At 36.3% G+C, this 27,945-nt stretch overlaps 1 protein-coding gene across 1 annotated transcript in view; it reads right to left on the bottom strand.

Moving 5' to 3' along the window:
• rab26 (RAB26, member RAS oncogene family) overlaps window positions 1-27,945 on the bottom strand; it is a 304,408-nt gene that overhangs the window by 156,272 nt on the left and 120,191 nt on the right. Inside the window, exon 3 of the mRNA XM_030122352.1 lies at window positions 7,750-7,791. Within this exon, the coding sequence (XP_029978212.1) occupies window positions 7,750-7,791 (42 nt within the window). The remainder of the gene's footprint in view (window positions 1-7,749; window positions 7,792-27,945) is intronic.

The raw sequence follows: 27,945 nt of genomic DNA, 5'->3' as shown, positions 1-27,945 counted from the left end.
GGTAAATGTAAAACAAGTAATGAGGTAAAGGTACAGATAGAGGGTGTAGATATAGAAAGGGTGAATCCAAACCAGTTTCTTGGAGGGATAATTGATGATAAAATTTGCTGGAAACCTCACATAAAACATGTGCAAAACAAACTATCCAGAAGCATCTGAGTCCTGGCCAGAGCAAAGGGGATCTTAGATCAAAAATCACTTTAGATTTTGTAGAATTCATTGATCTTACCCTATTTAAGTGACTGCTTGGAGGTATGGGGAAATACATATACAAGTTCATTACAAAGACTTTTTATTTTGTAAAAAAGAGCAGTAAGAATCGTTCACAATGTTGGTTTTCCTGAACACACAAATCCACTATTTTTCCAATCTAAAACTTTAAACTCATTGACCTTGTGGAGGTCAAAACTATTCAAATAATATATAAAGCAAAGAATAACTGACAGCCGGGCAATATTCAAGAAATGTTTAGTGAAAGAGAGGGAGGCTCTGATTTACAAGGAAAGTTAAATTTAAAGATTCATAAAGTACGCACTACGTTAAAAAGTTTCTGTACCACCATCTGTGGAGGAAAACTGTGTGTGGAGATAAAACAAATATCAAACATACTTCAGTTTAAAAAAAGATATAAAAAATGATTCTTGAGAGGTCCAGTATTTAATAATGACAATGAGTTCTGTTTGTTTATGGATGATGTTGTACTGATAAATCTGCTGGAATTACTGAAGAAAATGGTGGAATTGTTGTGTCTGTTTGTATGACTGCACTGACATGAACAGACTGTTGTGTGTAATTCAGTTACTGCATTATGGATTTGTTGTGGTTCGATGCTAAAATTAGGAAAACTGTATTGTTTGATTCTTGTATTAAGTTAGTGTAAAGGTGTAAAAGCACTGAGGGGTTGGATTAAATGAGTTCATACTTCCTACTCCTTTTGCAAAATTCAGACCTGTATGTGCTGAAGATAGATTCTGTCCATTTAAATGTTTTGTTTATTTTGTTTCCTTGCATGTTCGAAATAAATAAATAAATAGTTTCCAGAAAGTGGTGTTTTGCCTATCCGTGCAGCTACGTGAGGGCGGCGTTGTGAGCTTTTTCTGCTCTGGGACCCATTTTCCAAAAATACCATTTCAGGGCATCGACAACGCTGGTGTCATGTGGGTGACAGGCCGAAACGATATTAAACTTTTGCAGATTGACATCATTTTGTTGTCATGTGTCATGTGTATACGCCATCTATCAAAACAGTACTGTGGCAACAAGAGGTTAATGAGTTCATGGAACAGTATCTATGATTGGATCTGGGGCAACAAAATGTCCATCCTGCTTATTGTCACAGTACAAATGCAAACATTTGATTGGCTCTGCGGAAATAGACACACTGATATTTCGTGCCACAGTACTGTTGCCATAAATTAAGTCAAATTAATGTCACTGATACCAGCTGATTACTTGGTTATTGCTCTTTTCCTGCTCCAAAGTGTTTTAAATCCATCATCTTCATTATTATTATTCATCATTATCGGTCGACCTCTTCTGCCAAATGAAGCGGGTCTGCACTGCACAAAACCCTTTCCTGTGTTTTTCTATTGGATTCGTCCTGTGGTCTGATTAATTCAAACTAAATAGAAATGAATGAGAAGTTGGCTGGTTGAGCCAATTTTCGCACTAAGACCTCCCTCCTGTGTTTGTTGCTCGGGCCCCAGACAAAGATCTGTCATTAGCCCCGATGTACCACGAGAGAAAAGATGTTTCATTCAGGTTCCTCTCCTAATTACCCATTCACTATTTCCATACCAACTGCAGATAAGTGATAAACAGGGTTTTGTCTGCAGCAGTGAGCCAACAACACCTATGACGGCACTAATACCCTGTGCTTTGTGTTTGATAAAATGGCAGCAGAGTCATTACGGAGATAATGACACTTTGACGGCGGGGGTTGTGAAGTCCACAGAGGATGCTTACATAGCTGTCATCAGAATGTGTGTTTGGAAATGTATTTGCTGCAACTGATCCTACATTAATGCCCAGGGACTGTGCAGTTCTGTGGTGCAAAGCTGTTTATTATTGATTCCAGTGTGCAATGTTTGTTTTCCAGCTGTTTTCAGTTCTCTCACCGCTTATTATTACCTCCGCCAAGTGAAACGGCGGAGGTTATGTTTTCACTGGGGTTTGTCTGTCTGTCTGTCTGTCTGTCTGTCTGTTAGCAAGATAAGTCAAAAAGTAATGGAAAGATTTTCATGAAATTTTCAGGAAATGTTTATACTGGCACAAGGAAGAAATTGTTAAATTTTGGTGGAGATGGTTGGGGTGAGGGGCTGGTCTGCCTTGGTGGAGGTCTGCGCTCTCTGAGTTTTCAAGTTTTTATTATTATTATTATTATCATTATTTATTATTTATTATTTATTATTATTATTATTATTATTATTATTATTATTATCAGTACTGCTTTGCCACTTGTCTCTGGTAATACTTTCCAATGAGCAATTGTGGGTTTTTTTTATTTTCCCTAGTGTTTTTTCAAAGCTTTTTTTTTTTTTTTTTACAGTTATGTTATTGCATTACTTTTTTTCTTGTGGGGTTCTCGTGTAAACACTCGGTGCTTGTGCTGCTTTTGGGACCTCAGTTTCCTGAGGGCTCTGCCCAAAGGACCAATAAAGTTCAATCTAATCTGATCTAATATAATCTAATCTAATCTGATCTGATCTAATCTAATTTAATCTAAACTAATCTAATCTAATCTAATATAATATAATATAATATAATATAATATAATATAATATAATATAATATAATATAATATAATCTGATTGGACCAGATCTAAACTAATCTAATCTAATATAATATAATATAATATAATATAATATAATATAATCCAGTCTAGTCTAATCTGATCTAATCTGATTGGATCTAATCTAAATTAATCTAATTTAATCTAATCTGACTTGATCTAAACTAAACTAAACTAAACTGAACTAAACTAATCTAATCTGATCTGATTTGATTTAATCGAATCGAATCGAATCGAATCTGATTGATCGGATCTAATTTAATCTAATCTAATCTAATCTTTTCCTCTTCTTTCTGTTTCATTCACTCCTCTTGTTTCCCTTTTATTTGCTCTTTTGGTGCATTTCACCTTGGGGCTCAGTTCAGTTGTACAGTGTTCATGTGTTTGTTTTTGGCATAAACAGATTGTGCATTCCATAAGCACTGATACAAAAATATATCAATAAAACCACTGATAACCCATAATTATGCCTGTGGGAAAGGCAACACTAAAATGTCATATTTTGACCTTTAATTGACCCACATATTAAAGCTATAGATCCAGTAATAAAGTAACAAATCCCCTGCAGATCTTTTTCTTTTTGCTCCTTTCTGTCCACATGAGCGCACCACATGTTTTTTTTTTCTTTTTTTCCACCTTCATGACAGATTAAAGCCTCTGTATTTGTTCTGTCCAGTATTATCCACAGCATCCACAGGTGGAAGGCAAACAGTAACGATGGTTTATCTGAGCGTCTGGACCACCAACCTATAGGCTATGTGGATGTTTTAAAAATTAGAGGACAAAAATATCTCATTTATAAAAAAAAATATCCATGTGAGCGTGGACAGAGTATATATCATTAATAGGGAACACTGTTGTTACCATGGTGACACAGTGGTTGCCGTATCTTCAGTCAGAGCCTGATTCCCACTGAAAGCACTTTGTTGGTCAGTGTATTGGGGTCAAAGGTTTGCTGTCGGCTGCCGTTACTATGGCGACACAACAGGATATAAAGGCCTGGTCCACTGTCTTCACTGGAGGTGGTGGCCTTGGCCTGTTCAGCGTTCAAAGTGCAGTCATGTAATGAAATCCCAGTGAGACGGCTAAGCACACGGACCCATTATGTTGTTATCCTCATGGCATAATTACCTAACTCATACACAAATGGACAAAAGTATGTGGACACGTTGAATTCAGGTGTTTCTTTTCTAACAGGGGTCTGGGATACAAAACAATAACAACAAATGTCACAACACAGTTTTATATTGAGATAAATATTTCTTTTTTTCTATGTCAAATCATCATGAACAGGACATCTTACAGCTGTAGACATGATGTGTCCCAGTATTTATGTCCATATAGTTTAGAAACATCAATATTTCCTTAAAGTTTAACCCTCCGGTATCCTGTCCAGCAAGGCCCTTACTAAGCACCAAGTGTGCCTTTTTTGCACACTTGTGGAATAATATCAAAAAAATTTTTCATGGTTTGTTTTTAATTCTTTGACACTTTTTTTCTATTTCATCAATTTGAGCCATAAATAAAAATACCAAATACTCAATAACTGTCACATGTTTTAACCCTTTAAATGCCGTGTTTGTAATGTAAACAAACCATTTTTTTTAATGCAAAAAACACACACACAAAAAAAAAATATTCCAATATACTACATAAAAATTGGATCACATATTATTTGATTTTTTCATCCTGGCATATGTCAGTGATTAACTCCAACACTGGTTAATTTACATTATTATTTTTGGCGCTAGGTCAAATGCTCAAAAATATTAGCATCTGTCACCAAGTGTGCTAAAATGGCACACCTATAAATCAAACTATTAAATATTATATATTGATTTATTTTTCTGCTCTAATTTGATTTTATTTTTGTAAATCAAGGTCAGCCCTAATCATACAGATCAAATAATCATTCATTTTAGATTTTTTTAAACCCTTTGAACAATCTCTTTTCATCATGATGTCACTACATTTTTTGATGCAAAAAACTCAAAATATGATTTTTTTTTCAATATACTGCATAAAAATTGGATTACATATTATTTGATTTTTGCAGCCTGGCATATGTAAATGATTAACAGCAACATTAACAATGTTAATAAATTAATTTAGACCCTCACCTTTCAAATGAAGCCCAGATATCAGTAAAAGTATGATTTATGCCTTAAAGGCTTTGGGATCAAAAACAGTGGATATAATGGAAGAAACAGTGTGTTTCAGGCACACTTGGCAGACAGATGCTAGTCTTGTAATTTTCTTTGTTTACAATGTGCAAATTTTAGTTGGTGGCCAGAATTTTAAAGATCATGCAAAAATGAACAATTTTTGAATTCTAACCTTATTTAAATTGAGAAAAATAATATGAAGTTTTTTAACACAAAATGCAAAGTGTGCCTAAAAGGCGCACCCAAATACCAGAGGGTTAGTGGGAGATTTTTCTTCCTCAGTGAGATGTGAAGAAAGTAGACGGTTAGCTGTGGTAGAAAATTGTTCTTTACTGTCAGAGCATGAAAAATATTTTAGAAACGTAGAGGTAGAACATTTAAAATCATAGTCATGGATAAATACAAAAACAATATCAATGTTAAGAGAAATTAAGTCAAAACCATCTCTGCGGCATTTTGGAAGCAAAGATAACAGTTCAAACCAAACTAACCAATGCAATGATATTTATCCCAATATAAAACTATATTCTGACATTAGTCATTATTGTTTTGTATCCCAGACCCCTGTTAGAAAAGAAACACCTGAATTCAATGTGTCCACATACTTTTGTCTATATAGTGGATGACTTAGACAATTATGCAATGGAGCTAATGATATTATAGTGTCTGAATATTACCAATCTGAGACAAGTTCACTAATGCCTGAACGCTTCATTAAACCTGAACTGGAAGGATCCAATGTGACGACAGGCAGATGGACGACCACAGATTCATTAGAAAGGAGAAATAAGACAGAAGAGTGCGAACATGAATGTTGCATAATTGAGATGGAAAACTCATCAGACAGAATCTAATGATGAGGATTCAACAGCAGCTCTGTCCAGGGATGGGTACTGGATTCAGTACTTTTACTGGTACCGACCAAATGAATAATGGGTCAATAACGTAAAGCGCTTTGGGTGCCTTGGAAAGCACTACAGAAATTGAATCCATTATCATCATTATAATCATGATTAAATATCCTTAATTTTTCATCTATATTAATCACATTTCATTTTGCATGAGCAAAAAGACTCAAGACAGAAGGGAATACTTCAGTAGTTTCCAGGTTATACAACAGTATTCTGCTGTCTAAGAAGGCTGATACAGACCACATTAAAAATAAGTGGGAGACAGAAGGAACTCTAGTTCTATCAGCTGAACGATGGGAAAAGATCCTCAAACTACAATGGATGACCTCCAGCTCCAACAGCTGGAGGGAATTCTGTTGGAAAAGTATTGTTAGATTCTTTGTAACTCCTGCCCAGAAAAAACATCAGGGCAGTGGAGACACGTGTTGGAGACTGTGTGGGACAAAGAACGCCAATCACTATCATATTTTCTGGAGTTGTCCAGTGATCAAACCATTTTGGGAACAGCTGTGTGAACATTTAAATTACATTTTTACTGAAAGAATTCCTTGTAAATGTGAAGCCCTATACTTAGTAGAGCCCGAACGATTAATCAGCCGGCCGATTAATTGGGCCGATTATAGTGTATCACCAATTAATCAACATCGGCCAACATGTAGCCGATATATTAATTTTTTTTGCTGTGCGGAGATTCTGTCGCTCGCTGCTCCTGTGTGTGTGTGTGTGTGTGTGTGTGTGTGTGTGCTGCCTGGAGAAGAAGAGGAACTTTAAAGTGAGTTAGTTTCACTTTCACTCCTGCTCAGACAATAATTTTGACAACCCTAGTCATTAGGTTATTTCACTTGTGATGTTGAGAAATAAATATTCCGAAGTTTTTACAATTTTTTTTAACCCTTTCATGCATGAATTATGACAACCTTCATCAAGATTTTTTTCTTGAGTGTTTTTATTCCTCCTTAGGCATGAAAAAAACAATGTGATTGAGTTTTTTTTTTTTTTTTTGTTCTTTCATGAAGTTACATAATGTCCATGTATTTAATTTTTGAAGTAAAGAAACATGTTTAAAACCCAATATCAGAAAGTGAGATGAAAACAATGAAATAAAAACATTTTAATGCTGCTAATCTGATGTTTTCTCACATTTTAACATATTCTAATGCTAGTTATTACTCACTTCATGGAGATAATATGCAAAAAAAAAAAACTTTTTGTCTAACAAATAACAATTGATTTACACTCAAACATGTCACTGCTGATCAGGTTTATCAAAAACAGTAAAGTTACAGTAATGGTCTGAATGTCAGTGTTTGTGATGATGCATAAGTGTCCACTGTGTTGGCTGATATGGAACTAAAATAACAAAACCCATGAATATACAAGAGAACAGCTGGAGAAGAACTGTCCACTGGAGTGACCAGTATGTATGAAAGGGTTAATAGACAAAATGAGTTTAATCACCACACATATACAGAAAAAGTATCAAAAACAGGTACCGTTTTATAAAGGTACCGGTTTCCAGAAACCGAGTGCTGTAAGGTACCCATCTGTAGCTCTGTCTGTATGTGCGGCTGATGACTTCCAGGTATGGTAATCTGATGGAAAGTCTGGAATTCCCTCTAGTGTCTCCAGTCAGGCAGAGCAGCAGGATAATTGACTGATAGAGATTAACCGAGGCCTCATTAAGTCATCGTTTGGGCTTCTCTGCTCGCCCCCAGAAGGCAACGAAGATGCATAGGAGGCATTAACGCCATGTGAAACTGCTGTTAGGGATTTCTTATTTTAAAAAAAAAGAACACACATAGCTGACAGGTTGACTGGAATTAGAGTAGACCTTCAGGCATTTCCGCAGAAACATTAGCAGAATAGCATTTTTGTTCTTACCTGCAGTTTAACCTTGACAGCGTCGATGCTTAAAACTTTATTCTGAAAGACAAAAGAAATATTTGTGAGATTTGGAGTCATATTCAGCAAGTTTTTCTAGCACAAAGTGTTGAGATTTTTTTTTACAGACATTCCCCATAGAGTTCGCACCAGATCCTTGAAAAGATAAAAGTTATTCACAAGGCAAAAAAAATGTAGATAGGAGAAGGAAGGAGTCAGAAGATTTATATACCTGCTAAATCCCATCAGATGACAAGAAGACTATTATAAGGTTAGTTATTTATGTTTATGTTTATGTTCATGTTTACGCATTTGGCAGACGCTTTTTTCCAAAGCGACTTACAGGGGAAAACCAATTAAATCACTCAATCAATCAAATTTTATTTATATAGCACCAGATCACAAAAAAGTTATCTCTTGACATTTTATATATAGAGTTGATGATATTTAACCCTACGATTCTTATTTTGATTGTTTTTCAGCATTGTGTTAAATACAGAAACTACAAGATGTTCCCTTTCAAGGTCTAATACAGGGCTGTCAAACTCATTTTAGTTCAGTTCCACATTCAGCTAAATTTAATCTGAAATGGGCCAAACCAGTAAAATAATAACTTAATAATATAAAAATAATGTCAACTCCAAACGTTTCTCTGTTTTAGTGAAAAAAGTAAATTTAAATTATGAAAAGGTTTACATCTGCAAAGTATCCTTTCAAAAGATGTGAATAACATGGACAAACTGAAAAAATAAGTGTAATTTTAACAATATTCAGCCTCAGTTTATCATTTACAGATTTTCATTAGAACTTACGGATCACAGTGGATCTACAAACACACAAACATTTAATAACAGACAGAATATTGGTCAAATTGTACTTACTTTCTCTTAAGACATTTCATGTTGTTCATATTTGTTCTGGTTATTCACATTTTTTGCAAAATTATACTTTGTTTTAGTGTAAATCCATGAAAATATTTACATTTACAAAGAGAAAAATTTGGAGTTGTCATTATTTCTATGTTATTCTGACAGTATTTGACTGCTCCTGCCCACTGGAGATTGAATTGGTCTGAATGTGGAACCTGAACTAAAAGGATTGTTCATATTTTAGTGTAATTTCTGCATTTCACAAATTCATCCCAGGGCCGGACTGGACCCTTTGGTGGGCCAGATTTGGCCCCCGGGCCGCATGTTTGACACCTGTGGTCTAATACATCACATGGACTTTGCATTTACCAAGACCAACTCTAACTAAGGCTCCGCTCAGACAGCAGGTCCAAATGCACAATTTGGATTTTTTGGTGAAATCCAGTTTTTTTTGTGTGTGCTTGTTCATATTACACATTAAATGCGACTTCTATCAGTTTTCAGTATGAACTGAATGCGACCCTGAGGTGACCCACATGTGCAAAAGAGGTCCTGACATAATATGTGACCATGCAGGCACACACTATGTTTGCAAAAGTAAATATGGAGGCATCTCATCTTGGTGCAAAATTGTAACATTTGTATTTCAGTGATATAAAGGTCAGATAACTGTGACCTGGCCGTTCAGACTGAAGTTGCATTGCAAAATATCAGATACGTATCAGATTTGGGACCACATATGAAAGTGGCCTGGGTCAGATTTGAAAAAATCAGATTTGTGCTGTTCAGACTGTCTTTAACAGTTCGGATACAGGTCACATATCAGCAAAAAAATCTAATTTGGGTAATATGTGCCTGCAGTCTGAACGTAGCCTAAGGCTGAGGGTTAAGATTCCATGAGTGGATGTTGAAAGATTAAGAGACTACAGAGTTCCTTAACTCATAAAGAACCAGTGCTGCTTTTGTGGTAGTTCCCAAATTAATTTTTCTCTGGATTTGACAGTTTTTTAAGTGATTTGTCACCATTTATTTTATTATACTTTGTATTTTTCATTTTTTTCTGTAAAAATTATGTATTTTCCTGATTTAATTCACTGATGATTTGGGTTATTGAATCAGAAACAGAGAAAACTGAAGAAAAAAATCCCTTTTCCACAAAATGAGAAAAAATAGGAGTTGTCATTATTTATGAGTTATTATGCTATTATTTTTTTGGTCCGGCCCACTTGAGGTTAAATTGGGCTGAATGTGGTCCCTGAACTACGATGACTTTGACACCCCTGGGTTAAAGTATAACTTATAACAAATTTAGCCAAAAGAAAAAAGTCCTAATAACTGCTAAACTGTTGGTTGTACTGTTGCTGATACCGTCCATTCTCTGCCCTTCACTACAGTTGCTTTTTCTGTGGTTGCCACATAAACCAATCACACCTCTGAACGCCAAGTAAAGACAAAATGAGCAGGGGATTAAAAAACCTCCAAAACCAATCTAGAACAGAGACAGAAAACACCTCTATTAAAGAGCAGAACAGGAGCACATGATGGTTCCAGGCACAGCCAAAGGGGATGTGACTGTTTCCTGAAAGCACAGATAGAGTCCAGAAGTGGTTCCATGGATAACCTGTGAGACTGATGGATTATGGGTTGGCTTCTTGTGACCACAGCTAATGTGATAAGGTGCTCGGGCTTGTGCTGCAAGGTTCTCCTTTATCACTGTGACGCTGTCAGGACAATACGCTATCGGCAGCTCAAACACATGCAGGGCCACAGCTGCATTCATGCCTTCTGTTACTCTGCAAACCTGGATTACACAGAGTTGCATCATTTACCAACAGTGACGCTGCCAACAACCCATAAAGACCCACTGTTACTTTTGTGGCAACTCCAAAATATTTTTTCTCTATACACTGTAAAAAAACAAAAAAACCCGTAAAAAAATACAGTATTATTCCAGCAGCAGGGGTGCCAGAAATATACTGTAAAATAACAGAAAATAACCATCTCATAAAAATACAGTAATTTTCCATAATTGAAATCATTTTTTGCCCTAATTTTACATGAGATTTTGCTTCTTTTTTTTTTTTTAACTTTTAAATGTTTAATAAAGAAGATTTCCATGTATTAAAACAATCAAATTACATATATATATATATATATATATATATATACACACACACATATATATACATATATATATACATACATATACATATATATATATATATATATATTTATATATATATATATATATACACATATATACATATATATATATACATATATACATATATACATATATATATATACATATATACATATATATATATATATACATATATACATATGTATATATATATATATATATATATATATATATATATATATATATATATATATATACACATATATACATATATATATATACATATATACATATATATATATACATATATACATATATATATATATATATATATATATATATACACATATATACATATACATATATATACATATACATATATATATATATATATATATATATATATATATATATATATATATATATATATATATATGTCACAGTAGAGATTGAAATCCAGTAGGCTTCCTAACCCTACTAGGACAGATAGGAATTTTTGTTTGTCCTAGGACAAGCTGAAATCCTACAAGACATTAGGATCTGAAGATTGGAATTCCAATCTGTCCTAGGAGAATTTACAATCCTACTAGGACAGATTGTAATTCTATTTGGAAGTGGGATCTGAAGATTGGAATTTCAGTCTGTCCTACGGCAAAAAATTTAAGAATTCTGTCAGAACAATCTCGAATTCTATTAGGAGAATGTCAGATTATATCAAAATGTATGGAAAATAGACTGAATCATTTCACAGCCAAAATTCCAGTCAATTTCAGCATAGGTAAGCATACAATTTCGCCATCACTATTCCAGCTGAATTATTTTCATATCTTAGATACAGTATATGTCCCTTAGGTTTATACACATTGTAACCAGGGTGCCAGCCGTCTGGTACGTTTTTCAAATTCTACCGATTCCTTAATACAAATGTGTCTCATTTACATACCAATGACAGTTACAAACAGCCATTGAATAAGGTTGGACCAGATAGGACAGCTGGCATCCTGGTTACAATGTGTACTGACCTAAGGGCCATATACTGGATCTAAGATATGAAAAGAATTCAGCTGGAATGGTGATGGTGAAATCGTAGGACAGACTGAAATTCCAAAATTCCAATCTTCAGATCCTAAGATCTTGTAGGATTTCAGTTTGTTCTAGGACAAACTGAAATTCCTATCTGTCCTAGTAGGATTAGGAATCCTACTGGATTTCAATCTCTACTGTCACATATACATATATATATATATATATATATGTGTGTGTATATATATATATATATATATATATATGTATACATATATATACACACACATATGTATATATATATATATATATACACACATATATATACACACACATTATATATATATATGTGTGTGTGTATATATATATATATATATATATATATATATATATATATATATATATATATAATTTTCAGTGAGACTCAGTTGTCCAATCCACTGATAAAAACTGTATTTGGACAGTTTATCAGTGCTTATACATGTTATACTTTCACAAAAATACATTTATTCAACATTTTTGCCTCCTATAATTACACAAGATATTTGTCAATTAACAAACAAGTCTTGTTAAACTTAAAGAACAAATACTTTTTTTTACGGTTAATTGCCAGTAATTTTATCTCATTTTATTTATTTATTTTTTTTTACAATATTAAATTTTAAATGAACAGTTTAATCTCATAAATAGAAAAGAAATATTTGTGAAATTATGACACATTTGCAAATGTATTTTAACTGTATTTTTCTGTGAAAAAAGAAAAAAAAATCTTTTAAAAAATGGAAATTTTATGTTTATTCAGTTACAGTTTTTTCATGTTATTTTACATTTGACGTGTAAAATTAAATCAAAAATCTGTAAAATAAACAATAAAAATTCTGTTAAATTACAGATTTTTTTTTTACAGTGCGCACACACACACACACAATACTTTTGCCAAAACTTTTCAAGGCGTACAGATCATTCCACAAAGTCACCAACAGTCAGCAGCTAAAGCAGCTCCTGCCTGATTTTCTAGTCGTCTCCGAGATGGGAGGTAGATCTAAGTTTCCCATCTATCATTATGGGGACGTGAACGTACTGGAAAATGAGATGGATGAGCACACAGCCTTGGTCAGGACCCAGTGGGAATATCAGAAACCTCCATAATAGGGTTCACCAGGATGCAGGCGCAGAGCGAATCTGTCGAGGTGGGAGGTGTGTGAACGCTGGAAGTGCAGAGCTCCGATCCCTCCGCATTTTAAACAGGCTCTTGTTATCCCGCAGTGAAATATTTGTGCTTCTTTGAGTTCATGTTAAACCCTGACCACAGACGGGGATGCTGCTGCTGCTGGTTTCTGAGCTTTAATTATGATCCTCAATACACTGTTCTCTGTTCATGCTGAGGGTCATCCAATGTCAGCCCCTCAGACACAGAGGACAGGAGGATGGTGTATGCAAATGTCAGGGCTGTACACACACACATGCACACACACACACACACACACACGCACACATGCACATGCACACACACACACACACACACACACACTCCTTTATAATTTATTTACTACCTTTGGTATTCAGCGCTCTGAGGTCTCTGTGGGTGAAACATTGGAACCTCAGGGAATTCTCCTCATGTACAAACCATTTTTATTGCAAAGGGAGGAAAAATAACAATAGTTAATATAATGAATAGCTAAGAGTAAAAAAGGATATGTCAAAACAGAACAGATCCAGAGGTGTTCAAATTAAAACCTGGAGTATTTCCGCAGAAATGTGGAATGTGGCTTTATACAGCTGTTTAAAGCTCTACTGTATGATGTGGCATTTTTACACTTTTCTTTTGTCATCTTCAAATGCTCCTAATAAGCATGTGTCAAACTAAAATGTAAAAGAAATCCACCAGGTTTTGAAACTCAAAAATGTTTAATTCTCATATATTTCTCATATTTCTGATAAAAGTCTGACCAATCATTTTAGTCGGTCCGAATGAAATAATTGGCCGAACCTGGCTGAGCCTCCTGTCAATCATCCATTACGGCCATCCAGCATCCGATCCATTATCGCCGTCTCCACATCCTATATGTGTCCCTCTGAATCTGACACTTCACTGGTGTTGGTCCTCCTGTCACTGACCACAGTCTACTGACCACTGACCACAGTCTACTGTCTAGGATGTGTTTGGATAGAACTGACATGCACATGTGGAAGGGATTAAACGGATTTATGAACAGAAACGACAACTGAGGGGAACAAACAGGAGTCTGATGAATGAAGGATGGAGATAAAAGTCTGGAAGTCAGGTGTACTGGACTGAACAGGTCTGCATAAAGCTCAGCTTTTCTGACGGTGGGACTCATACAGGTACATGTACCTGGTGTCACACATGTAGGATTATGTGGATGAGAAATGTATGGACTATGAAACCGCAAATGTCCACGGAAAATTCGTGGAGGCTGCATGTTCACAGTGCGCACGCCCGTCGCCTGGACGAGGAGGTGCAGTGAAGGCACTGACCCAGTACTGCACAGACCAGAGCCTTAAACACAGGGTCTACTGATGGAACAGGAGCCACAGCAGGTGGATGATGTATCTGATTACTGAGGGAGGGGTCTGCGGACATGCCGAAGCAGACCTCCACCTCCACCTCCGCTTCCACCACGCGCATCAGGTGAGAAGAGGAGAGCGTTAGAGCTCAGGCAAGGGGAAGTGGGTGGGGCTTTGGAGGGAGGCGGGTTGTTCATGTTCAAACTTTTGCTAAGTGCTGTGAGAAATGCCAGATCAGCAGGTAGAGCTTTAACCCTGTAAAGCCTGAACCATTAAATCATTGACAGAAAATTCCAGTTCTTTGAAACTGGAGCCTTTATTGGTCCTTCTGAACAACCCAAAAAATTATTTTTTTTTCAAATATCAATTTCCATGTATGATTATCAATTTTGTATCGTATTTGATACATCGGGTCTCAGTGCTCTAATATTATTATTTTTAAACAAACATACAAAGATAACATAACACAAACATGTCTGACAAATTGGTAATTCCTTTTCAAAATTGGCAAAGTTCTGCCTCCTGACAGTCTTTTAGTGTCACTGGAAAGGCCTCTGGTGAATGAATTCCTCCCCCTGGTGGATTATCTGTGTATTGCATGTATCTTATTGTATATATCAGGTTTTTCAAGACAAAAAATATCACACTGATCATGTAGAGGGCTTCAAAACTCATGTATCAAATATGATACCTTCAGCATCATAGGGTTAACCCATAAAGACCCAAACAGCCACCGACGACCAAAACCATCTACTGATCTGAAACGTTTAATACCTGTTGATCCACTAAACTTATCAATTCTTGTAAATAACTGGTGCAAAATACAGTTTGTCACCTTTTCATGGTCATCAGATATGACCCAACTGGACATTCAGAGGCTGTGTAGTTACCGTGGAAACACCATCATCTTCTACAGTATTGATTCACCAGTAAAGCCCATGCAGTTGGATCAATAACAGTGGATGGACACAATGGGTTTATGTTCAGTTAATGAGAGACTGGACTGAAAAAAGTCACTTTTTCTTCAGTTTTCTCTATTTTTAATATAATAATCCTCAACTTTAATCTGAGCTTTTATGAACATCCACATGATCAGTAAATTAAATATCAGAAAATAGAGAAGAGAAGAAGAGAAGAGAAGAGAAGAGAAGAGAAGAGAAGAGAAGAGAAGAGAAGAGAAGAGAAGAGAAGAGAAGAGAAGAGAAGAGAAGAGAAGAGGAGAATTAATACTGAATGTACAACTAGATTGGAGAGCTTCTCCTTCTTCAGTGTAAACATATAATTATAGATTAAATATAAGGTACAACATGTATACAAGAATAAAGTCCTACAAGATGAGTCTATTTACAAATATGAAAATAAAAAAGGATAAAAATTGAAAATATAAAAAAGTGTAAAAATGTATTGCACAGGATGGCTGAACATTTACAGAATAATTATAGTACATAGGATGATTAATACTCACAGGTGAATATTACATGTGATTATTATTCCCAGAATGATTGTATTGCACAGGATGAATGAATATTGAGGTAGTATTTTGCACAGCACAGCAGCAGCAGCAGTGACAGTGATAGAAACACATGATTTACAGTGAAAACCCACAAAATACAGAGGGTTATGTCATAATAAATTATGATAAATCACTTAAGAAGAGTTAAATAGAGAGAAAAAAAAAACATTTTGGAAGTGCCACAAAAGTACCACTGGGTCTTTATGGGTTAAACAGTTCTCCTTGGCCTCCTAGCTGGTAGATGGTGGTAATTTAACCAACCAGCCGAGACTTAACAGTGGCTGAAATTTAGCTTCGAGTACCCTCAAAGAGGTTTCACAGTCATGGGTGGAACCTTAGAAAGCTAAAAATGTTTCATAGCAGAGGAGACTTGAAGGAACAATGTATGTGGAGTCAGTGGAAATGGTTCAAACATGTGATCTGACATGTTTAACCCTTTCATGCACACTGGTCACTCCAGTGGACAGTTGTTCTACAGCTGTTCTCTTGTATTTTCGTAGCTTTTGTTGTTTTATTTGCATATCAGCCAACACAGTGGACCATCTCATACACTAACATTCATACAATTACTGTAACTTTATGTCCTTGATAAACCTGATCTGCACTAACATGTTTGAATGTAAATCAGTTACTAGTTATTAGACTGTAATTCCACTGGTCTACAAGGAAAATGCTTCCAGAAAATAAGTAATGAAATTTTACCACATGAGTCACTGATAAAGAAAAATCCAGTCCTAAATGCTGGTTGGCTGAACTTTCCAAGACACAGCCTCGGGTCAAAATGTGAAATTCAAGAATTAACGAGAGAATGGGTTTGACTCAAAAGGAATATTTGTCTCAGAACTACAAGATCTACTTCAAAACACTGTCTGCACATTAGAATACATTCACTTTACAGGTTCTATTTAGTGGAAGATTTATAAAACTATTATATAAATGTGCATAAACCAATATATATGTGTAATAACACTTTATTATATACCTTGAAAACATCAGCAAACCGGCACTTTTGTCATTTATTTTCCAATTAATCTTATTAAAATACGTAACATTTAGCACATTTAATGTCTGAAGCAAATCATTTCTAAAAAAAAAATTGTAGACCAGTGTTAACAGATTTCTTAAACAAAAAGGTTTTTTTTTGCACATTATTTCCATGAAGTGAGTAATAACTAGTATTACAGTATGTTAAAATGTGAGAAAAAATGAGATTAGCTCCATTCAAAATGTTTTTATTTCATAGTTTTCACACAGTTTATCACTTTCTATTATTGCATTTTAACCCTTTCATGCATGACGTCCACATTTGTGGACACGTAGTTAGTTTAAACTCACTTTCCAAACGGTTATAAAGGCAGTATTCTCCAAACCACATGGGGGTAGTCTCTATAGACCCTAAGCAATACAATGAAAAAAGCACCATCTTAGCTTTAGAATACTGACTGCACTATGATCTCATAAAGTTAAACTCCTAAGACCCCACTATGGGTTTTCTGTCCACATTTGTGGAAAGGAGTTTCACAGCTTTATACAAAAACAACAACAACAAAAACTCTTTGCTGCGCAGGACATTCCAGAAAAATTGTTTAAAAAAAAAAAAAAAATCATCTGAAAAAACCGTTGCAACATGATGTTTCCAATCTAGGCAATTATTTAATTAAAAAGAGCTAAAACTTGTACTTTCCTAGGTCTAAGGAGATTAAATATTGTCTTTATAAAACCTTTTTTTTTTTTTTTTCAATTTAAAATGCATTTCAACTTGAGCCTATTTTGAGTAATAAAATCAATCAAAAAGAAATCTAGATACTTTTTTCCATAATTGATGCATGAAAGGGTTAATACTGAGGCTCAGAGACAATTACTGCAATATCTGTGGTAAATATAGTTGAGTAACAGCAGTTTTAAAAGAAAGTTTTCAATTTTCCTGAGCCTGGGGACACTATCCACTCTCAAGGCCTTTTCACGCTATGAATGTGGTGAACCAACGGTACAAAAGTATGAAATACTGTGGCAGAGATGTGAAGTTGTGACAGCTGTGACATTGGTTCAACAAAAGATTCAAATGTATTTGTGCCTTTGACATTGAACAGAAATACTGAAGAATTCAACACCACCTGGAGCCTCAACCTGTGTGTCTGAGCCTCAGACTCCTCACTCCAAGCCTGATAGTCTGTGATTTTTTTATCCTTTATTTTACAAATCACTGTATCTTTAAGTTAACAGGTCAGTCACTGTCATTGGCACAGCCCATCTATTTCTACCAAAAACACACACAAAAAACTGTGCTTTTTTGCATTCTCTGTGCAACTCCTTCTGATCTAAACAGCTCTTTGCTCTCAGCCCTTCCACAGCCTGTTCTCCCTCTTGCCCTCAGGTAAAATGTACCGCAGCCTGAGGTCCAGGACTGAGCCGTTCTGTCACAGCTTCTTCCCAACTGACATCAGACTGTTCATACATGTGTGTATGAGGGCGTCCCATTTTTGGGACTTCTTTTCCGATCAAGCTCTTAATTTGACCAGTTGATCTCCTATATATCAGTAACTCCCCAAAATTTTTTAGGTCCAATCCAAAAAGTTTTAGACCCCGCCCACCACCACCACCACCATCTTTAAGGTGCCCATCAGTTGAGTGCAGAAAACCCATCTTTCAGTGGAAAATCCTGCATTTGTGGGTTAGTTCTGCCATATCTGCTCATGCGAATGTCATATTAGAGGTTTTGGGGGATGCTACTGTCATTTATGAAGGTCTGAAATCATGTACAGGTCAAAGGTCACATGATTTTAGACAAGGTCAAAGTCATTTGACACTGAAAAATGGGTAAAATCACAGGTTTTTGCAGATTTCTTTCTTGCCTAGTCTGATTTGACAGATCTGCACTCATTTGATCCTAGACTGTCCATCTGGTACCCTCCCTTTTCTTCAGTTCAGCAGGTACCAGATTTGGTACCAGTGGATCTCCACGTCGGGGCCCCCCGGGACAGCGTCGGGGATATTTGACCCGCGACGCTGTCTTTAAACCAGCGTAGCGGTGTTTTTTTGTGTGTATTCTGCTCCTGCTCGTGTGTACAGCTCTAGCTCAGCAGATAAATAACAGGTTTACCAAGAAAAGCCAGACGCCAAAAACTTCTGTCCAAAGCTTTTACTGGAGACTTCAGTGTAAAACTGCAACATACATACAAAACATGTCTGAGTTCTGTTCTTTGTTACAGCACATTGACATCGCATTATACATTCAAACGAATGAGAAAAGATCGCTAGCTCGATGCTAACATAAATGGGAAAATCCATAGGCATGCTAACAATTAGCATCTTCAGATCGACTTAAGATTTACGTCTTTTAATCTAACAACAAAAGTTTACATCAGAGACAGGTTTTACTATTCATTACCACAACAACTGAACATAAAATACTCACAGGCAAACTTTTTTTTTGTCCATACAAACAGAATGACACAAACGTGTCTGCTACTTCCTTCTCATGTCTGAACTGTCTACGGTAACACCCAAAGGACAAAACACACACCAGTGCAACTTACTCCGACCACCAGAGGGCCCCCTTGGCTTGCTTTTCACAACAGAACATCACAGTATGTGTGTGTGTGTGTGTGTGTGTGTGTGTGATCGTCCAGTGTAATGATAACGAGATATGAATTTGAAAAAATCTATTCCTTTGTCTTGGCTCAAAGCACTGCAGACAGGAAATGACAACAATAGAAGCCACACCCCTTTGTGTGCCTTGGTATTGTCTGACCCCGCCCACCAACATCACTTACCTTATGCTCATTGGCTGACAATGAGACTTCAATCAATTTATCTGATTTAAACGGACCAATCACCCGTGGAAAACTAGATCTAAAATTTAGCCTGTGTGTGTGTGTGTGTGTGTGTGCGCGTGTGTGTGTAGTGCGAGTGCCGCTCCCATTGCTGCTCCCACATGTTCATAGAAAAATATTCACTTGCACGAAATTCATCCTGAATTTCGTGCGAGTGAATATTTTTCTATGATCATGTCTGCGTCAAAGCGCGGGAGCAACGCCAAATGAAAGGGTAATATCACATCATCTTTTGGCTTCATTCCTCAAAATTTGCCCCTCAAAATGCAGGAAACAGTGTTTCAGAGAGTTAGAAATTTCTAAATTTTCCGGGGGACGATGCCCCTGGACCCCCCTACAAACTTCGCACCATGTACACAGTGCATGCCACGGCGTGCACCTACACTGTGAAAAAATCCTAGTGACAACCCTGAATACAGAGGTGTACTGAATGAATACATGTAGCCTATGTGAAGAATGCAAACACTCGCTTTAAGTTTCCGCACAAACCTTGAAGCGGAACGTACACAGAATGAGCAGAACCCATGTGCAATCTTTCATATCATAGATGGACGTCTACCACATCCACATGCTGAAGATAAACCAGTACGGCAGCTCAGAGCAGCGTCACAGGTACAAAGCCAGAGTTGGAAGACCCTCCGTCTTCTCTAACGTCTCCAATTTGGGAGCATTTCAGATTCCCTGTCAGTTATGTCAGTGGAGAGAGACAAGTCGACAAAACCACAGCAGTGTACCGGCAGTGTTTGGTGAAGATCGCTTATATTTCTGATAACACGTCAAATTTCGTAACGCATTTAAGACCCACACAGTAGGATAAAAACTTCAGCTGCGGAGTGACACTTAATTGTTCAAAATATGATGCATTTTTACTTCAATAAAGTGTTTTTTTTAACCTCCTAAGACCCAGGAAATGTCAGCAAAGTACCAGCTTTTTTGTTTTGTATTAAATCACTGCCTATATTGGAAACATCATGATGCAACAGTTTTTTTCCGATTCAGTTTTTAAAATTTTCATGGAATGTCCTTTGTGGTGGACAGTTTTCTTTTCTTTTTTTTGTATAAAGTTGTGAAACTCTTGTCCACAAATATGGACAGAAAACCCATAGCTGGGTCTGAGGAGGTTAAATAAAACTGGTCTTCTTCACTGTACCGAAAACATACTGAAAATGTATCGAACTGAGAACCCCTGTGCCGAAAACGTACCGAACTGGAATTTTCCTGTACCAGTACACTCCTGCTGTACACCACCCATGTGTAATTTTCATATGTTCAGTTACAGGTTTAAGGCACAGATTAAGGCCTGCTGCTCAGTGGATTTCTGCATGTATATAAATATAAATATATACTATATCCCTCGGCTCTCAAACTGTTTATAGAAGCACTTTCTTGCAGATAATGTGCTTAAGTTGCAATATTCAGCTGCTCTGAGAACAGGGTTGAGCTTGGGGACAGAAGTTAAATGGTTTTCCATCCTTTTCCTCTGGGTCCTCTAGAACCACACAAGAACAGTCCAGTTATTGTTTATGATGCCAATTTAAGATGAAGACACTAAGAATTCTGCTCTCTATATGAAACTGGGGCAAAGGCCCAAAGAAAAATATCTTTAACATGAAACTTGTTAAGATGGTGAGGAAAACAATCAATGTTGTTTTATTAAAGTACTAAAGCTGCAACACACCAACAGTCACAAGCCTTATATTTTGTTCAAAGCTGAACAGAAGATCGTATCTGACGGTCGTGTTCATACTGTTTATCTCACATTTACATCTCACTGATCTCCAGCTGTTTAGCTCATGCTGTATGCCATTTACCTCTGACAGTTGGCACAATTACCCAGATGTTGAACATTTATGTAAATATAGATTTTTCTCTTAGTAATGGTAGTTATACATATATATATATATATATATATATATATATATATATATATATATATATATATATATATATATATATATATACAGGGTGGGGAAGCAAAATTTACAATATTTTGAGGCAGGGATTGAAAGACAGTGTATGACCAATTAGTTTATTGAAAGTCATGAGAATTTATTTGCCACAAGAAAATGTCCATAATAGAAAATGTTTTTATTCTATGTATCCTCCTTCTTTCTCAATAACTGCCTTCACACGCTTCCTGAAACTTGCGCAAGTGTTCCTCAAATATTGGGGTGACAACTTCTCCCATTCTTCTTTAATAGTATCTTCCAGACTTTCTGGTAATAGTTTTGCTCATAGTCATTCTCTTCTTTCCATTATAAACAGTCTTTATGGACACTCCAACTATTTTTGAAATCTCCTTTGGTGTGACGAGTGCATTCAGCAAATCACACACTCTGACGTTTGCTTTCCTGATTACTCATATGGGCAAAAGTTTCTGAAAAGGTATGGATAATAGTGTTAGGTATGATTATGACATCAGTATATGTTTGGGTTCAAAACAACTGACGTAGTGTCTGCTGAGAAAAAACAACTAAATGTTCATTGTACATTTTGCTTCCCCACCCTGTATATAAATATATATAATTTAAAAAAATATATATTTTCTATGCTTTTGTTCTCTTGCATGCCATTCTTAAATCCCACTTTGTTTTGGTTGTAATTTCTAAGTTAAATTATTCTGTTTAAATTTTTATACTTATACTTTTATACTTATCTTTAGGAATGTAACCATATGAAAATTTCACATCACGGTTATTGTGACCAAAATTATCACGGTTATCATTATTATTGTGGTATTATTGAAATTGTGCTCAAAATGTTCAAAAAGTACTGATACACACACAGAAATAATTTAACCAAGTTGTATTAAAAAAAAAAAAAAAAAAAGAAAAAACAAATTCAATAATTGGCACAACGTCCCTTCTGTTGCAGAAACATTCAAATATTAACTCTTAGTGGTCTGAGCCTATTTTGTCCGTTTTTGAGTCCTTTTGATTTTGCCTTTATATACTATATAAACAAATGTTTACTATACCCATGTTTGATATCTTTTTTTTCAGCACAACTTCATCTATATCATCTGTCTATTATTTTTTTCACTTTAACCTACTATATCAACACAGAAGGACAAAATCACAAAAAAATATATAAAATCCGATTTGAAAAATGTATATAATTTGTTGCATAAATAACACACAGATGTTTAACGAACCTTTTCAAAGACTTTAAAAGTGAATATTGGTTCCAAATATTAGGTACAGAAAATTAAAATTGTAATAAATTAAAACTATACTCAAATATTTGACATAAAAGCAGATCTTTACATAGGCGTTTTCTCCAGAAAACTGTGGTAATCAAACACGGTTATCATGATAATTAGAATTTAAACCGTAATACTAACCGTCTGCAATTTTACCGCCGTTTATCGTTATACCGGTAATCGTTACATCACTACTTATGTTAAATTCTTATGGAATTCAGTGTGGACGGCGAAGTAAGATTTTCACTGTACAACAAAACTTGTTTCTTTACAGTACACATATGACAATAAACACTTTGAATCTTGAATTGAATAATCAGACAACTGCATCAAAATGTCAAAGGGAAACCTTTAAGGGCAGATCTGAGGCTCATGAGGAACAGACACAGAGCTGGCAATAAAACTTCTGATGTGTTGGTTCCAAAAGAGCAGAGAAAGTGGTGGAGTGATGGTGTTTTAGTGACCGATGAAAGAGCCTTTTTTCTCCTCTGTAAGCCACAGCTCATGCAGTGGCTGCCTTGGGGTTAAAGCCTCAGGGTAACTTAGTGATCCCCCAGTGACATACTTTCCCTCATTCCTTATGCATTTCATCCATATTGCATTGGATCCTGTGAGATATAGTTAGTTTACCTTACAAATCACAAATATCCAATGTGTTCTCAGTCTCCATTTTTGCAGATTTACTGCAGTATATTGAAAACACATCTGGAGCCACTGCTCAAGGGCAACCATTTTCAAACCAAAAAAGAAAGGTTCTGGAAATTAAAACATGTGATACTTCTGCAGCTCAGATCCAAACACTGTTATTTGGTGAACACAGATTAAACTGACATTTGACATTTATTAGCATTTAAAATGACTTGCTCATTGACAGTATATAAATGGTTTAGCCAACACAAAAGAACCCATGCCATTCTCTTTGATCCCGTTCAGACAGCAGGTCTTAATGCACAATTCAGATTTTTTGGTGAAATCCGATTTTTTTGTGTGCTCGTTCATATTAAACATCAAATGTGACTTCTGTCAGTTTTGAATATGAACTGAATGCCACCCAAATAAGGTCCTGATGTAATACGCGACCACGCAGGTGCTGTGTTTACGAGTAGTAAATACGGAGGCATCTCGTCTCAGCGCAGAATTGTAATGTTTGTTGCAATTCAATGATGTAATGGTCAGATAACGGCGATCTGGCCGTTCAGACTGAAGGTGCATTGTAAAATATCAGATACGTATCGGATTTAGGACCACATATGAAAATGGTCTGGGTCTAGGGATGCAAATTATTGATTAATTCATTAATCATTAGTTGGTTGCCCTTATCAATCGATTAACGATTAATTGGTAAGCGGCGATTTTCCTGAGAACCTGAATGTCTTTTTCAATACGGTCTGTAAGAATAAAAGCTAAATATTGTTTATATACTTCATGAAAAAAACATGTCATATTCCTTAATGATTGATTTATTGAACCATTGGATACAGGCAGTGTTTCCTGTGGAATTCATCTATCTGTTTATGGGGGGTGGGGTGGGGGGGTGCACACGCCGGTGGGTGGTTGAGTACACGCACATGCATTTCGCCTGGGGGGCGGGTACTCGCACCTGCGCTGTATGGTCGGGGGATGCCTGCGTGTTGGTTGGTAACCGCGCACATGCGTACATCACCTTCCATCCTACTTCTAATACTATGTGGGTACAGGGCGATGCAGTCCGTGCCCCCCCCCCCGCAGAAGTGAAAGTGAAACTTTTTGCTTCCACATACCTGTGGTCCGAATCAGGATCCTGGAGGATGTTTGAACTTCTGTCTCACTGACTGTGGACTAGACCAACCTCCAGGAAAACGCTCTGATCCCACATGTGTGTGTATTTATTCAGAGGTGCACCGCTCCCACACACAGACGGTCAGTTTGTTTGTCTCCTCCATGTCCATACGGACATTCTAACTCACCAACGCCATGATCCGGTTCGATGACCGGCTATCCCAGCTGCAGCGTCGCAGCACGGACAAACCGACAGCCTTCAGACAGGTGTGGACGGGCGGAAAAGGGCAATTAACCGACAATTAATAATTTAATCGAGCAAATTCTTATTGACAATTAATCGTTAGTCGATTAATTGTTTACATCCCTACCTGGGTCGGATTCGTGCTGTTCAAACTGCCACATTTGCCTTGCTGTATAAATGGCTTTTATTTTACCTTATTTAACCAGGAAGTCCCATTGAGATTAGGAATTTCTTTTGCAAGGAAGACCTGTCCAAGGAACCAGCCATACAAAGTCCAAACAACCTAATACAACAAATACATAAAACAACACATACATGAGACACACTGAACAATAAAACACAATAACAACTGTTCAACCATAATGGCATCAAGAAAAACAGTGACATTCCTCCTTCACTCCATTCTCCATGATACTTTTAAAATCATTAACAGAAATGAATGTATGTAGTTTTACGCTTTTTTGAAGATTATTCCACAACCATGGTGCATGATGGGAAAATGCTGTTTTTCCAAAGTCTGTCAGAACTCGGACAACAGTCAAAAGACTGAAATAGAAACAGCTTTTGAAACAGAACTGAGGGGCTAATACTAACACATTTTTTTTTTACAGGAAATCTAAGAAGAATAAAGTAACAATAACAACAGCACTTATAATATGTGAACCCTTACCCACATAATATTATATACATTCCAAGCGAAATGCAAACACAGGTCAAGTCTGTAGCTTTATTCTTTTAATGATAAAGAAAACTGCAGGCTTTTGGAAACATTTGATGATAAATAAAATATGAATGTTTGCCTTCACTGAGGTGTCCATGAATTATTCATTTGTAAATCTGTGCATACAGTCTGTATTATTTGTTCGGTCACTGGCCTGTCTGCAGGTGGTCATCATAAGGGCGACAGTAACAGTAACCTCATGAGATTAAGATGGCCACAGTTACAGCATGTGGCAGCTGTGAGGGCTTAGTGCATGATGGGAAATATTCAATGTTTAATGAAACTAGTGTTGCAACTGTTGCAGTGTTAAAGCAAAATATGTTAAATATTTGCAGGCCAGTATTAAGTTTACTGTACGTCTATGATGTACCTTTAATCCTTTGTCCTGTGACACATTCCTGAATAACCTGAATGATGGATGAAACATCAGATGCCAATCCAGAACCAGTGTTTTCCATTGTACAATAATCTAATCCCACTACTAACCCTTTATTGGGCAAGTGACTACATTTGGTACTTTCTGCAAACAGTAAATATGGGGCCAATCTCATTTCTGTGAGGTCCAGAGGCATGGTGCACTATACAGTGAGTCTGAGAGATTTTACAGACATGTTAAAGCTGTAAATAGTGAATATGACTGATGTTTTCTGTTTTTTGACCTTATAACAGTTGTTTTATTGCATGTGTTTACTTTTTAGCAAGTGCTGCTCGGATGTTTTATGGCAAGAGGAGGGAGACTGTTGTCACAGCACCCGACAAGGAGGTAGATGACAATGACCGATAACACACTGAAGTTGAAATTTTGAAAATGTTCAGAGTATTTCAACAAGTGACCTATAATGGGTTAAAGCAAATGGGAAGTAAATCATAATGAAACACCACCTGCTACATCTCAAATGTGATAATATGATACGGCTAATACTTTAAATTAGGGCTGTGTGATAAAACGATAACGATATATACCGCAAAATAACTTTTCCTTGCTAGAAATATGAGACATGCTCGATACAATTTCGACAGAATTCATTCGTCCATGTTTTGATAGACATAAGAACAGCCAATCATAATTAAATAGTGCCACACCGAACCAATCATGTTAGAGCCACGTCAAGTTAAGAGCAGCCGCAGCACACTCGCTAATGTTTGGGCTGCATCAAGAGATAATGGGCCACATCTATCAAAGGTTTGCATGTATTAAAACGTGTGCAAACTCACTGCACACAAAAAAAACTGTTCAAACTGATTTACTAACAGTGTGCAATAAGTTTTGTGTCTTTCAAAGGTGCAAAACAGCGCGCCTGCATCAGTTAGTACATTTGACACAATAAATATGCAATATGGGGCGTTTACACGCAGTTGTGCATATGCTGGGAGGAGAAAATGTAAATATATTAATTTAGCAGACGCAAAGGGATTTATCAAACCCGAAAGCAATTTTGCTGATAGAAACTGTGTATATTTACCACGTCTCAAAAGAAGGAGCAAACGGTTTGTATGCGTAATTGTGCACACACGGAAGTGGTTAGGAGACAAAGAAATGATGAAACAAGATGCAGAGAATGCATTTTTCACCCACGAGTGAACATTTTTGGAGTGACAGAAGAAAAAATAGTTATTACAGCGTATTGTCTCCAGTAGCGCACGCAAAAACCTCATTTAAATAGGGCGGTCTGCAAGACTTTGCCCCTGTTGTCATTTGCACAAGCAATCTTGGCAAATCACCCGCAAACCGTGGTCACACCCCACACGCAAAATTCTAGATTGTGCAAGCAAATTACTACATGCACATTGGGATCTTAGTAGATCCGCCCAATGAGTGTTCCCTCGGGAGAAAATTTGACAGAGAACTCGAGCAACCAGGTTACTGAAAAGTAGGGTCTAAACTGTTTCGGTTGCAGCGTACAACAGAAGCATAGAGGCCGGGAGTCAGATGTTTAAAGTGTGTTAAGTTTCACTTTCGGTTTACACCAGTTACAGTAGTTATGGAATGCACCCCCACATATATGCCCCTGGCATTGTGTGGTGAAGATGGTCTGTTTTGTTTGTGTTCTCTTTTAAAACTTGAAAGCTTTTTCCTGCTGGTCAGACTTTTCAATCATCGTGATATGAAAAATCATATCGCGATGATTTTTTTCATTTCAGACATTATCGTTATGTATCATGATATACATTAAATCACTATTTTTGTTAAGCTTATATTTTCTGTTACTCATAAGTTAGCTGTGAAGACATCAGAAGGTTATTTTTGATTTAAATATGATTTATTTTCTGTCAAAGGTTGAATATAATTTGATGTATATCATGATACATATCGATGTTGTTTGATATGAACAAAACAATTGTGATATGATTTTTTTTTTC

This window comes from Sphaeramia orbicularis, chromosome 19 (assembly GCF_902148855.1).
Source record: "Sphaeramia orbicularis chromosome 19, fSphaOr1.1, whole genome shotgun sequence".
NCBI classification, from domain to species: Eukaryota; Metazoa; Chordata; class Actinopteri; order Kurtiformes; family Apogonidae; genus Sphaeramia; species Sphaeramia orbicularis.
The sequence above is the reverse complement of the archived record's forward strand: the minus strand, read 5'-3'. Positions and strand labels throughout refer to the sequence as shown.